Here is a 14,089-nt window from a genome sequence, read left to right as displayed (position 1 = left end):
AGTGTTCCTTTTAACGGGGATTTCCAGAAATTGCTGACTACAAGTCCCATCATTCCTGCTTGGACAGGGGCGCAATTTCAGTGCTTGCCCTAGGCGCTATTTTCCCTAGTTACGCCTCTGTGGGTCCAACACCATCTGTTGGCCCAAAGCTGGGAACCCCTGCTCTAAAGCTGACGGAGAGTGATGGGGTAGAAGGCGCTCCCACGCAGCGTGTTAGCATAGCCATTCTGACTCTCCCCCTTCCCACGTTACAGCGAGAGACAAGCGCTTCCACCACGTTCCCGCCTCGAGGGGGCAGCAGAGCGCCGCGTCACGTGGGCCAGAGAAAGCCGGCCTCTCTGTGGGCAGCCGCCGGGCGAGAGCCTCCTCTGCTGCCGTCGCCACGCCTAACGAAGCCCGAGAGTGGCAGGAGGAGCGGGGAAAGGACGGAGGGCGGCGGCGGCGGGTGGCCGGGCCATGGAGGCGCAGTGAGCGCGGTCGGGGGCGCCTGGCGGGAGCAGGAGGCGAGGGAGGGGAAGAAGGCAGAAGGATCCGCGGCGTCTCTCTCCTCCTCGGTGGCCGCGGCCCCGCTCGCTCTTCCCCCCGCTCAGGATGTCGCGCTCGGTGCTGCAGCCCAGTCAGCAGAAGCTGGCCGAGAAGCTGACCATCCTCAACGACCGCGGCGTCGGCATGCTCACCCGCCTCTACAACATCAAGAAGGTGCGCGGGCCCGGCTGCGGGGGCGGGGAGGGGGAGGAGGAGGAGAACTGACCGGGGGGGGAGGCGACCCGCTCGCCCCCAACGCCGCCGCCTCCATCCTCCTCACGACCTGGCCTGCTCGCGCGGCCTAACAGGCTGGCCGCCTCGGCTCACCATTCCCGGCCGCCGGGAGAGGAGGAGGTGGCGGCGGCGGCGGCGGCGAAAGCTTCCCCCTCTCCCTCTCGCAAAGCCCGTGCTGCTGCCTCGTAGTCAGCGAGGCCTGCTGGGTGTGGGGCCTGTTGGGCTCCGGGGCGGAGGCCTCCGCGGCAGAGGGGAAAACACCCCCCCCTTTCTCCCTCCCTTTAAAAAAACAAGCACCCTTTTCCTTTACGCGAAGACCCGCGCGGGGTGGTGGGTGGGCTGCTGCAAATATGGATCGGGCCGGATGCGCTCTCTGGCTTTCTCCATCTGGTCGCCTCAGGAAGGGGGAAGGAGGCGAAGATGTTGGTGGGAAGGGAGGTTGTTGGTGAGTGGGTGAAAGGGAGAACTTCTGTTCCCCAAATCAAATTCGTGGCCCTCCTTTTCAGAAAACCGGTTAGGCAGAGGGCAGCTCTGTCTTCCATACCTAATGTGGAATTAAAAATGTCTTCCATATATATAGAAAATAAGAAAGATTCACTACAAGGTATAGGAAGCCTGCGTTTTTCCTCACCTCAGTTGTGAGTCATGCAGTAGAGCTAAACATAGTAATCTCATATTCCATTTTTCTTAAAAAAAAATCATAGACAAGGATATGATAAGGTTATCTTGAACCGTTTGAAGTGAAATGTGATTTGATTGGGAAAGGTTGTAGGTTTTTTCACTGTTCGTTGAACATTTGTGCTGAAAGATTAAACAGCAGCTGTTCTCTATAACTGCTGCTGTTCCTAGCCAAAATAGGAGAACATTTTCGGCAAAGGAAAGTGAAAGGAGATATTTTTGACAGGTTATGCTTCAGATAGTGGTTGGCGCACATGGTGGCATTTGACCACCAACCCACAGTATGAGTGTGCTACAAAAATCAGTGTGATGTTTTGTTTTTTCCTTCCCTTCCCTACGACCTCAACAACCATGCAATGTTTAAGTGATTTCAACCACAAACTAGTGGAGGAGGCTGAACTGGGGGAAAAAGAATAGCCAATGAGGCCTTTTCTGGCCATTCTTTCATCCACTGTAATAGGTGAACAGCCCCTAAATAGAAGCATCACCTGGTTTTAACTATCATGAAAACATTTTTTTTAATGCACTTGAGTCTGTCAGATGTGTATCTCACCCTTAAGTATGTCCCCTTGAAAGTAAGTCCCATTGATTTTAGTAGGAGGAATATGCATGGGATCACAGCCATGTTTGAACCATTTTTTACCAGCATGAAATGCAGGTACTCTGGAGTCATAGATCAGTGTTAGTTTCTTAGATATTTGTTCCTTGCATAGTGTTGTTTCTTTCAATACTGTATTTTGTACAGTCAGAATTTCAAAAATACTTCAGATTTTCAAAAGCTGAGGTGGGCAAAATGTGGGGCATTGTTGGACCCTTGGCTAGTTTCTGGTTTACCACCTGGTGCCTGTTGGCTGCTGGAAGTTTTGGAGTGTTTCATTAGATGGAGTTGAATCTGATATAGCAAGTCATAATATACTCTTAAGTGAGAGTGTATGTACTTCACATTAGTTTTGCTTTTACTAAATTATGGGTATGCACACACCCCCCACATTGGTGGACCACAAGGATTGTGGATTTTTTGTTGTTTTGAAAGGCAGAGCATAAAATTAGCCTATCCTGATAAAGATCTAACATAGTGCAGTGTGCGTTATCTTAGGTAAGGGTTGCAAGTGCCATTATTAAAAAGTCAATACTTAAGAGACTTTGACTAGCATGTGAATGACTTCCTGAAAATGCTTCTGTGCAGGCTTGTAAATAGCAACTTGACAGATTACCTTTGGTGATCAGTGTGCGGCAAATGAGCAATGTGGGTGAGAGTAACTTCTACTTATTTTGTTTTACAATTTCATATACCATCTTTCTAAAATAGCCTCAAGGTGGTACACAAAGGTGGATTTACAAGGTGGTGTAAATCAAGATGAAATATGCAATCCACAAAAAGCAAATACAGTAGAACAGCATAAAAGTTAGTAACCAAAGCACAGAACAGAATCAAAACGCTCAGCAGCACTGACCAAACTCAGCTGAGCCTCAAACCAGGCCATAAGCCAGGCAAAAGAATGGTATTTACAGTGCCCCTGAAGGCAGAAGTGGAAGGGGCCAGCTGGACCTCAGTGGGAAGCAAGTTCCATAACCTGGGTGTGAGAGCAAAAAGACCCTGTCCCAGGTTCCCACCAATCACTCTTACTGCAGTGAGTGGCAAGACCTGAAGCATGGCTTTGTTAGATGATCTCAGCGAGCAGGCAGTCTGTTCGCTGAGGCAGAGTAAGGGGCAGTTTCATTGCCTGGCTTGTTGATGTACTCTGACTAAAATGAGCTGGGATTTGAATGTCATGGTAAATACCAGTTCTAACTGGAAGTTTAAAACTTTCTCCCCTTGCATGTAGAGATGTCTCTGTATGAGCAATATATGGAACTAGTGTTGAACCATGGTTCCAAGTAGCATCTAAACTGGGTCAAAGAGAAGCGGAGATTGACAGTTTGCTTCCCACAAATTCTAGGCTTTGTTTTTTTAGCAAATATTTTTGTTTTTCAGCTTTTAATTAATGCTGATTGCAGTATTTATTTATTTATGTATATTTTTATCTTTCATCCTAAGACCCCAGGGCAAATAACAAATTGAAAACAAATAATCAACAGGATAGAAAATGATATTGCATTATGTGGTATTGTGGTTGGATGAATTAGATCCGTCTTTGTTTTTTTAAGGAAGTAATAGCAGCTGATTAGTGTTAAGAGTTTGCTCATTTCCACTAAAATTAAGCTCTATGAAGTTTCAGCTGTTTTGACTGGAGACTTTAGCTCTTTCCCATTGAAAATATGACTCAAAAGTGACTGGATTACTATTACAAATTAGTACCTATCCCAAAGAAGCACTCCTGGGCTAAAATGCAGATGTTTTTTCTCTTTCCTCTTCAGTTTTTGCCTCAAGCAGGTTCCGGTTTCTATACTATCTAAAACAGTAGTTTGGAATTTGTTGGATGTAGTATGTAAAGTCCTTTTTAAAAAATCCAATGTTCTGTTTTTAGCCGAGAAATAAGAGCTAATTCACCAATACTTTGCTAGCTGCAATATAGAGTTAACCAAATAAGAACATCTCTTCTTTTACATTAATGCTCTTTATAAAAATAAAATCATAATTTTAAAAAGTAGGAATAGCCAGGAAACCTTATAATGAAATGGCAGTTGCAGCATTCATCGCTGTATTCTCTGTTTTCTAGAAATGGAGACTTGTGACAGCTTTTTATATCAAGTGTTTGGGATGGGGGGATTTTTTGTTGTGTCTTGTAAGCAGCTGCAGAATTAAATTTATCACCCTTATCCAATGCAATAATTGGGCTTATGCGCACTATCAATTTCACTGCTGTCTGGTGAATTTTGAATAGCAATTGCAATCATGGATACAAAGCAGATAATTACTATTAAGATATGTCATATACAGTACTTGCCTGTAAGTTAATCAAAATGTGAAATGGCCAGTATAACAGATAATGTCCCATTATGGGCTCAGATGCAATTTCTTATGTAAATGATTGGTGGCTTCATTCTCACAGGAAGGAGACTTCTGTGGGGTTATCCTTCTGCCAGAGGCGTATCTAGGCAAAATAGCGCCTAGGGCATGCACTGAAATTGCACCCCCCCTCCAATCTGACACCCATCTTTCAGATAACTTTAACATAGTTCAGGGGTTCCCAACCTGTGGCACTCCAGATGTTGCTGAATGACAACTCCCATCATCCCAGCTACAAAAACTGTAGCTGGGGATGATGGGAGTTGTAGTTCAGCAACATCTGGAGTGCCACAGGTTGGGAACTCCTGCTCTAGTTGAAGGGCTTCCCAAATGAAGGGCAAAGAAATAAGCTTCTAAGCCCATTTGAACCCCTACAGTCCTTGTTTTACGTTAGGAGCTGTGGACGCCCTTCCAGTTGCTGCATATCAGAGAGACCACTGAAGTATACAATCCTTTTTAAAAGGGAGAAAGAGACTTTAGCTCACCAAAAGCTGGGAAGGTCCAAGAACTGTGCATGTGTGTTGCACTCATACTGCATGCTGCCTTTGAACACTGATACCAGTCTCCTAGAATTCTTTATAAGCACTTAAAACCAACTAAGCAATTTTTTTCAAACATCAGACTTGAAGCAACATGGGGGAAGCGGGGGTGGGGGCCGGAACAAACACACACACAGGGCTAAGGAAAGCGCCTGGGGAAAGCAACGTGGGGGAAGGGGGTGACACACACACACACACACACACACAGGGCTAAGGGAGAAGCGCAACTCTAAGGAAGGCGACGGGGAAGCAGCGTGGAGGAAGGGGTGGGGGGAACCAACAAACACACAGGGCTTAGGAAGGAGTGCAGCCCTCATCCATCCAAAAGTAAATAATAGTAAAATAAAGAAGGAAGGCGACGGGGAAGCAGTGTGGAGGAAGGGGTGGGGAACCAACAATCATACACATGGCTAAGGAAGGAGCCGAGCAGCAGCTCTCTAAGGAAGGCACCCGGGGAAACAGCGTGGGGGAAGCAGGGGAATGAACACACACACACAGAGGGCTAAGGAAGGAGCACATCGCTAAGGAAGGTGTCTGGCCTGGGAAGCAGCGTGGGGGAAGGCGGGGGGAACAAACAAACTCACAGGGCTAAGGAACGCTGAACTCCCAGCAGGCAGCTGCTTAGTCTCCCCGGCCACATGGTTGTGCAGGGAGGCATGCGCTGGATTCAACAGCTCGGGGTCGCGCGCTTTGCCGGCCAATGGGAGCGCCCGCCCACCGCTTGGAGATCTCGCGAGTGTGCTGTTCAGCTGCTGCGCCTGCACAAGTCGGGAGTGTACGGGTGCGAGGTCCACCGGCAGCACCGCAGCCCAGGTGCCCAATGCCGGCCAGCCTCAGCGGTGAGCAGCGCTGGCGCCCGCTGGGGCTTGTAATTTGGGGGGGGGGCAGCCATCTTGCGCCCACCCTTCATGTGGTGCCCAGGGCATGTGCCCTGCCTGCCCCATCCTGGTTACGCATCTGTCTTATCAGTGCTCAGTATCTAGATATTGCATGGCTGAGATGGTGTTAGAGTGGTATTTTTCTTCCATATAAAATCATAGCCATAGTTGCTATTTCTGCCTTTTAAAATGGGTTTCCAGTATAGCTTTGTAGCTGTTGCTCCTGGTTCAGTTGCATGAAGTGGCTCTGTAGTATGAAGCCAAGTCAAGATTATATTTGCTGGTAGCTTACCCCTGACTTGAGATGGTCTGTGATGGACTATTTCAGTTCACGATCTAAACAAGTCATATATGACAATACGTTATATTTCAGTTGCTGTTTCAGAAGCAGCATCCATTATATATCCTGAGGAGTTTGTGGGTGAGTTTGTGGGTTTCCTGCCACTGAAATTAGCTGAATGAGCTGTTTTGGACAGCAAAGTATGCTGGGTAGAAGATTTAAACTTTTTTTTTTTGTAATCTTAAGAAGAAATTCTGAATATAATCATCTGATTTTAATTAATGTTCTGTTATACACTCAATCAGATAAATAATTCCAGATGATATCATGCCCAAGAGAAGTAGATGTTTCTCAAATTTACATTTACTGTGATTCAAATTTACCATATATAGTAATTATTAAATAAAATGAATGTTTTAAATTGACATCCTAAAAATTTCAAACTATTTTTTTTTACTTTTGCAAGCACAATTTTATATATATAAAATATATTGTATTTACTATACTTTGAAGAGTTTGTGGATTTATTTAAACAAAATAAAGTCATACTTTCCAATTACCTACAGTTATCAAATGTTGTGTAAATAATCCTGCCACTTAAAGTAGCAAATGCACTACTCTTTACACCAGAATATGCACTGGGAAGGCTGTAAATAACTTATTTTATGCGAAATGGTTTTGCCTGGTCAACGACTGGTCTCACCTACTAGTACAGTCATCCCTTGCCAACCGTGGTTTTGAGTATATGTGAATTGGAAATTGTGACAGGGCTTGCTAGCCGTGACCTGAGTATCCGTGTTTGGTGAAGGGTTGTTTTTTTTAGTGATTTTGGGGAGTTCATAGGTTCGATCTCCTCATTCCTCTTGATGACCCTTGCTGAATTGGCTGTTCCTTGCCAATTTAAAATGCCTTTGAGTGATTTTTTTTTGGGGGGGAGGGGTTTCAAAAAATGTCCAGAGGTTTGATCTGCTCATTCTTCTTGGTAACTCTTGGTGATATTACAGGAATTTTGTGATTTTTAGCAAAAAAAATTGTATTTCTCCCCTTTATTTTTAGGACTTTTTGCGGTTGTGGTTCCTCTAACCCCGTTTTCCATAGATTTTAATGCCTCGCCAAGTGCAAATTTGTCAACGATGAGGTTTTGCCAGAAAGGAACCCTAGCAATGGATGACTGTATATTGTATAGAAGTGTTTATTTCCTTCAGTTGTTTTGAGACTTGAGTGCATTTATAAAAGATTTGAAGGCACAGTGATTTAGGCCTGTCAAAAACTGCAGCAGCAGCTGCTGTGATCCAACAGAACGATCCTTGCAGTGGTGTGAGTGGGCAGCCTGTCACCTTTGTCAGTAGGACTTGGTGTTGCTGTGTTGGAACTTTGGGAGCAGAATGTTCTCCTACCGAATCCAGTAGTTCTGTTGTAGAGGCAGGTGGTGGATTGAAAATAACTAGTGTGGTGATTTATTGGGAAATAAGGTTAAGCCAGTGGGATCTGCCTCATTTTTTTAGACATACAATTGGGGTCCAGCTGCAGGAGCATAGACCAGTCCTTTGGTCAGGATGTGACAGTCCTATGGCACAAAGGAGCATACACCAGTCCTTTGGTCAGTTTGTGCCAGTCCTATGGTCAGGATGCAGTTTGTGTGAGAAATCTTAACTGGAATAACACATGTGGTTTTTGAGTTCTGGTTTCCTTGTCTGTTTGCACCAAGGAGGATATTGAACTCTTGATCTGTGGTATGTAACTGTTGGTATAGGAGAAGGAAGTTTATTTTTGCTCCTGAATACAAAAGCATTCATGGTTTGCTAAGGAAACTAGTTTGCCTGTGTAGGACAGATTATTTTTCATAGCAACATTCTGAATTGCTAAATGAAAACCTTCCTTCACATCCACTTGCTGATGGGCAAGCCTGTGCTATTTAGACACAGACTTTATAGACAGCCTTTTAAATAGACCAGAATGAGGCTCTTGTTACTCTTCATTGGGTATACTGAGGCCATTGCTGTCGTCTTACAAATCTTAGGCCTTATTTACAATAGTCTTTGTTGTTGTTTTTGGCTTCAGTCTTCAAAGAGCTCCTTTAGGTGTGTTTAGGAGGCTGCAAGTCTCAGAGACTAATGAAAATTGAGAGGGTTTTTTTAAATAAAAAGTTGTGTTGAGGCATAGGGGTTTGCTGTTGTTCAAAAGATTAAAAAGGTGGTATGTTCTTTGCCGAATAGTGTGAGGGCTGGGTTTGGGAGAAGGAAGCTGTAATCTCCAATGAAGGAATGAATCTGAATGTGCTTTTTTTTTTAGATGGTGGATATTATGCAAACATTATCTTTCTCACTATTTATTTATCATATTTTTATATAACCTGACATGTACATCTCTAGGCAGTGTACAAAATTTAAAATATTTAAAAATCAACATAAATTAAAATGAGACACAATAAAAACAATAGCATAAAACAGTTATTAAAGCAAATTATTAAAATCCTAATTAAAAGCTTGCGAGAACAGGAGAGTCTTGAGGGTCTTCCTGAAAACAAACAGAGAAGGAGATGCTCTTATTTCAGCAGGGAGTATATTCCAAAACCCTAGGGCAGCCACAGAGAAAGCCCGATCCTGGGTCTCCACTAAATGAGCTGGTGGCAACCACAACTGGACCTCTCCAGAAGATCGTAACAGGCGGTAGGGTTTATGACAAAGGAGGCACTCTCTTAAATAGCCTGGACCCAGGCCATTGAGGGCTTTATAGGTAATAACTGGTACTTTGTTTTTTACCTGGAAACATATTGTCAGCTATTTAAGTTCTTTCAAAACCAGTGTGTTATGGACCCTTCGTGTTGTTCCAGAGACCACTCTGACTGCCGCATTTTGTACCAGTTGTAGTTTCCGGACTACGTACAAGGCAGTCCCATGCAGAGCACATTACAGTAGTCAAGTCTGGAGGTTACCAGCATATGTACCACTGTTCTAAGGTCATTTACTTCTAGAAATTGATGTAGCTGATGTATCAGCCGAAACTGTTAAAAAGTGCTCCTGGCCTCTGCCTCAGCCTGAGAAACCAGGGAGAGCTTTGAGTCCAGGAGCACTCCAAAGCTACGTACCTGATCTTTCAGGGGGTGTGTAACTCCATCCAGAACAGGCAGATCTAAACCATCCCTTGGGTCCTGGCCCCCCACAGCCAGTAACACCATCTTATTTGGATTCAACTCCAGTTTATCTCTCATCTAGCCCGGCAGGCATTAAGGGGATATATGCCATTTCCTGATGAGATCAACATGGAGAAGTAGATCTGGGTGTCATCAGCATATTGATAACACCCTGCACCAAATCTCGTGGTGATCTCTCCCAACAGTTTCACGTAGATGTTAAAGAGCATTGGAGTCAGTATGGAGCCTTGTAGAACTCCACTCTTTAGTTCTCTTAGCAGAACAATAGTCTCCAAGCAATACCATCTGGAATCCAGCACAAAAAAGGATAAAATATCAGTAGCATAAAATGAAAGGAAATTAAATATAAGGAGTGTGCAGAACCGGTTTGAGTTCGAACCGGACTGGCCCCACAAAAAGGGAGTCGGTCTGAGTTCAAACCGAACGGGGACCCGGTTTGGATCAAATCGGTTCAGCCTGATTCAGGATACTTGTAAAAGGGAATCTTTACAAGCAAAAGGGGATCCCTAACAACTAAAAGTGGGTTGAAAGGGTGAGTGAGAAGGCACCTTACTCATGGTGGAGGAAGCAGTGTGGGCAGAAAAGAACTGCCGCCCACACTGCCAGAGCATAGATCTTCAAATGTGTTTTGTGTTGTGCCCGATCAGACTTGCTCTGAGTCTTCCTCCACTTGCGCTTTAGTCATCTACCTCACCGCTTCAGCTCCTGTAGTTCATCCGAATACCATGGGCCTGTCTTTAAAGCAAGTCTGAGATGACGCTTAGGAGTGATAGTGTCTGCTGCTCTAGTGAGTTCATTATTCTATGTTTGCACGAAAGCATCAACAGAACCACTAGCAGGGCCAACCCTAAACCCTTACAAGGCTTATTGGAAACCTTTTGGATCCAATAACATTCTTGGGCGGACCACTCTAGTAGGTCCTTCACCCCTGCAGAGATGGGTCAAGGCTGTAAGTTCTACCTTAACCAGATGGTGATTCGTCCATAACAATGGGGAGATGACAGTAGTCCCCACCCACAGAACAGCATCCTGGTCAGAGCAAAAGACTCAATCAAGCATGTGACCTGCATCATGTGTTGGTCTAGAGACCAATCGGGATAGGCCCACAGTTGTCATGGCTGCTTTGAACCCTTGAGCTGCCCCTGACAACTCAGCCCCAAAATGAACACTGAAGTCCCCCACCAACAACAACCTGGGCGACTTCATTGCCAACTCAGCAACCAGGTCCATCAGCTCAATTAGGGACTCCACTGGGCAATGGGGTTATGGGTACACCAGCAGAAGTCCCAGTCTATCCCTGGTCCCTAGACTTAGGTACACACATTCAGTATAGGCTAGGATCCTGGTTAGGGAGATGGTATTCTTATAGACCACAGCCACCCTACATCCTCTCATCTGCTCCACCGCAGAGTAACCCTCTGGGAGAAGCTGGGACCAAACCAGACCACTAGCCTTTCCCAACTAGGTCTCTGTGATACATACCAGGTCAGCTCCTTAATCCATGAGCAAATCATGCCTTACCTCAGATTTATTTTGAACTGACCTGGCATTACAGAGTAATAAGGTGAGGTTCTATAGGTGGTTTGGCATTGCTCTCCAAGGTCAAAGACATGGTAGGCCTGCTGGAAGGGGCAACAGCAATTAAATTTCTGAATTCCCTTCCCATATTATTATTACTAATTCGATTTCTATACCGCTCTTCCAAAAAACGGCTTAGGGCAGTTTACATAGTGAAATAATAAATAAGATGGATCCCTGTCCCCAAAGGGCTCACAATCTAATTACTATGACTTAATCCTGCAGCTATGGATAGTAGATCCCTCTGTACCCCAGCCTTAAAGTTTTGCACAGCAAATGCTTAAGCACCTTTACGTACAGAAATGTTTACTAATGTGCTTCCATAATCATTTGTCATTTATAGCACATTGATTTCCTAAAATTGAGTGTGTGTCTGTAATCAGCCACTTTCTAGTTTACAAAAGCTTCTCTGCCTGGTTGCAGTTCCTGTTACAGCTGCTCGGAACCAAATTACATGTGATGTTATATCTGTCACTGATAAGTTAAGTGTAATATCGGGATCTCGTGGTTTACCTTTGATTGTACTGTTCTGCTCATTGACTTTGGCCAATCTTCTAATATTCAGAACTTGCTGGGCTGGGCACAGAGCATGTGTACCTCCAGCTGGCCCACCCACCCACCCCCGCCACCTTTTTCTTTCTCCCTCCCCCATGTCCGCCCCCACTGCTTTCTGGCCAGTCACCTGCTTCTTCTTTTGCCTGCCCCCATCGCTTTCTGGCCGGCAGGCCACCAGCTTCTTCTTCTCCCACCCACCCCCACTGCTTTCTGGCCGCCCCCCTCCCCAGCTGTTCTCTGGATGCCCGGCTTCTCCCACCCGCCCACAGCTTTCTGGCTGGCTGACCGCCCACCAGCTGCTTCTTCCACCCTCCTGCAACTTTCTGGCCGCCCGCCCACCACTTGCTGGCTGGCTGGCCGCCAGCTCATTCACCAGCCCCCCGCCACTGCTTTCTGGCCAGTGTTTTCTTTGCCCCAGGCTGGTTGCCGCTGTTTTCTTTCCCCTGGCCGTCCCCGTCGCTATCGACAGGTGCTTGTGAACTCTCGTTAGAGCTGCCACGCATGAGATTAGCGACAGGTACGCCTAAGAGAAATATATATAAAGAAGATCCTAAAATGTCTTGAATGTGCTTCTGCAGCGTAAAACATATTAACAGATCATGTTTCTAGGCAACCAAAAATGTAGCATATATCTTGAACTAGGTCACAACAGATTTTCTTTAGCTCTCAGAGCCAGGCCAAAAATTTAGGAGCCAGGTTGCCCTGTGCTCCCTGGGGCAGTGGGGGCAGACTCACTGCTTGCCACCAGCAGCTCCCTCTGCTTCATTGGTGGGGTTGCTTGCTCGCTCATTCCTCCTCCTAGTCGCATCCGTCTGGCTCAGGCAGGCAATAGACTTACGTGACCAGAAGGAAGAAGAAGCAACTTGCCCCCATCTTCATTGCTCACTCCTCTTGGACACATCTGTCCTTCACGTGGCTCAGGTGCCATGGAGAGCTGGCACCTACGAATTGTTGAGCCTTGTCTTGAAAAATAAACAAACAAAAGCAGCATATACACAATATCAAGGAGGCCCTAACTCTGCAAGTATTATGTTCTACTGTGGGGAGGGTAACGTGACATGGGGGTTGTGGCACACAGTAAAAGAGAGGGCTAATAGCTCCCCCCCCCCGGTATCATTTTTGTTTGTAAAATCCCTCTCCCACCCACCGAGCGGCAACTTGCCACAAATAGCTGCTTTGGATAGGGGATAATTTTCATTGCAAAATGGTGCCAGGAAGAGAGGAGTATTAATTCTCCCTACAGTCCCTGGCCAGGTTTTCCCCCCCACCCCCAACAGGATTTAATACTTGCAGGTTAGTGTCTCCTTGACATTTTATTTGTCTGTGTATCTATAAGTCATATGTACATGGCTGCCCAGAAACACCACTTGTTAGCATATTATAGGTTCCTAAGGCATTCTGAAACTACATTTTATATTCATTAGCAATGTCAATCAATCATTCTAATATTTAGCTTTTAGTGCAGCCAAATTGCAAATGAGCTGAGGAAAATTCCAGTGTTCTTGTAGCACATTAGTGTCTATGTGCATTGGAAGAAAAGAGACTTTAATCTGCATTGTGGCATGCAGCATCTTTACTCTTTCCCCATCATTTCTTTTAGTATTAGACTATTTTATGACTTTTGTATGTTCAGCCTTGGTCGCTGGCCCTGATGATAGCATGGCTTGGATTTCAGAGATCAGTTGACAGTATTGCAGCGATGTTTATATAACACTTCTTCCTTCTACAGGTCTTCTGGATCATACCTTGTTTTTATAGGCAAGAGGGTTAAGTACCATAATAAAAGCTGCAGCAGTTGGGGTTCCATCGTACTTGGAGATCATTTGTCACAGGTGTGAGTAATTCTTGTGAGGAGAAGATACAAGAGACATAGCTTAGTGGTAGAGCACATGCCTATTACAGTGGTCCCTCGACTTACGATGTTAATCCGTTCCGAACGCACGTTCGGAGGTCGAAATTTTCGTAAGTCGAAGGGCGCATCCACGGAGGTCTGAAAACATTCGTAAGTCAAGGAAGCCGCATCTAAAAATTCGTAGGTCGAGTAAGCCGCATCTAAAACGGCAACGACTTCCGGTCTTTTTTGTTATTTGTACCTTGAAACATCGTAAGTCGAGTAGTTCGTAGGTCGAGGGACCACTGTATATAGAAGGCCTCAGGTTCAGTTTCCAGGAATTTCTGTTAAAGAATCTTGGGTAACAGGGCTGGAAAGACTCCTGCCTGAGACCTTGAAGAGCTGCTGCTAGTCAGAAAAGACAATACTGTGCTTAGGTGGACCGATGATTTGAGTCAGTAAAAGGCAACGTTGTGTATTCAAGGAAAAATTGTCTTTCATTGTGGACATTTAACTAGGATGTCGTCTTAAGCTTGTTGGAGTACACAGGGGAGGCAAATAACATGAAACTTGATGGGAAAGTAACATAAGTTCGTAGGCATTTTCTTTGTAAACTATTTACCTAAATAGTTATTGCAGATGTCAAGTATTGATAATTTGTGGAAGACATGAAGGGTTATTTGCAGTATTCTTTGAAGCAGCTTGAAGTACAAGGTCAGATTGGGATATTTGCGTCATGTGGCAAAAGAAAACTGTAAATGTAAAAGATGATCTTTTATTTTGAAGATCAATCTTGGCATTCCATTTCATGCCCTATATATGCTTGCTTCTAGTAGTGCAGATAAGAAAAATGTGTACCATTTTTCTTAAGCGGGTTTTACTGTATG

General features: G+C 45.1%; 1 protein-coding gene across 5 annotated transcripts in view; it reads left to right on the top strand.

The window, feature by feature from the left end:
• The first annotated feature begins 304 nt into the window (after window positions 1–304).
• The window catches only part of NCKAP1 (NCK associated protein 1), a 94,591-nt gene continuing 80,806 nt past the window's right edge, over window positions 305–14,089 (top strand). For 4 of the 5 annotated variants that reach the window (XM_053270185.1, XM_053270175.1, XM_053270167.1 and 1 more), the window contains exon 1: window positions 305–699. In XM_053270185.1, the coding sequence (XP_053126160.1) occupies window positions 592–699 (108 nt within the window). In that variant the 5' untranslated portion in view covers window positions 305–591. Of the gene's footprint in view, window positions 700–1,108; window positions 1,205–14,089 lie in introns of those variants that run through there. The other variant, XM_053270194.1, reaches the window with a different exon arrangement.

The sequence above is a fragment of the Hemicordylus capensis genome, chromosome 1, assembly GCF_027244095.1.
Source record: "Hemicordylus capensis ecotype Gifberg chromosome 1, rHemCap1.1.pri, whole genome shotgun sequence".
Classification (NCBI taxonomy): domain Eukaryota; kingdom Metazoa; phylum Chordata; class Lepidosauria; order Squamata; family Cordylidae; genus Hemicordylus; species Hemicordylus capensis.
This window is presented reverse-complemented; position numbering and strand designations above follow the sequence as displayed.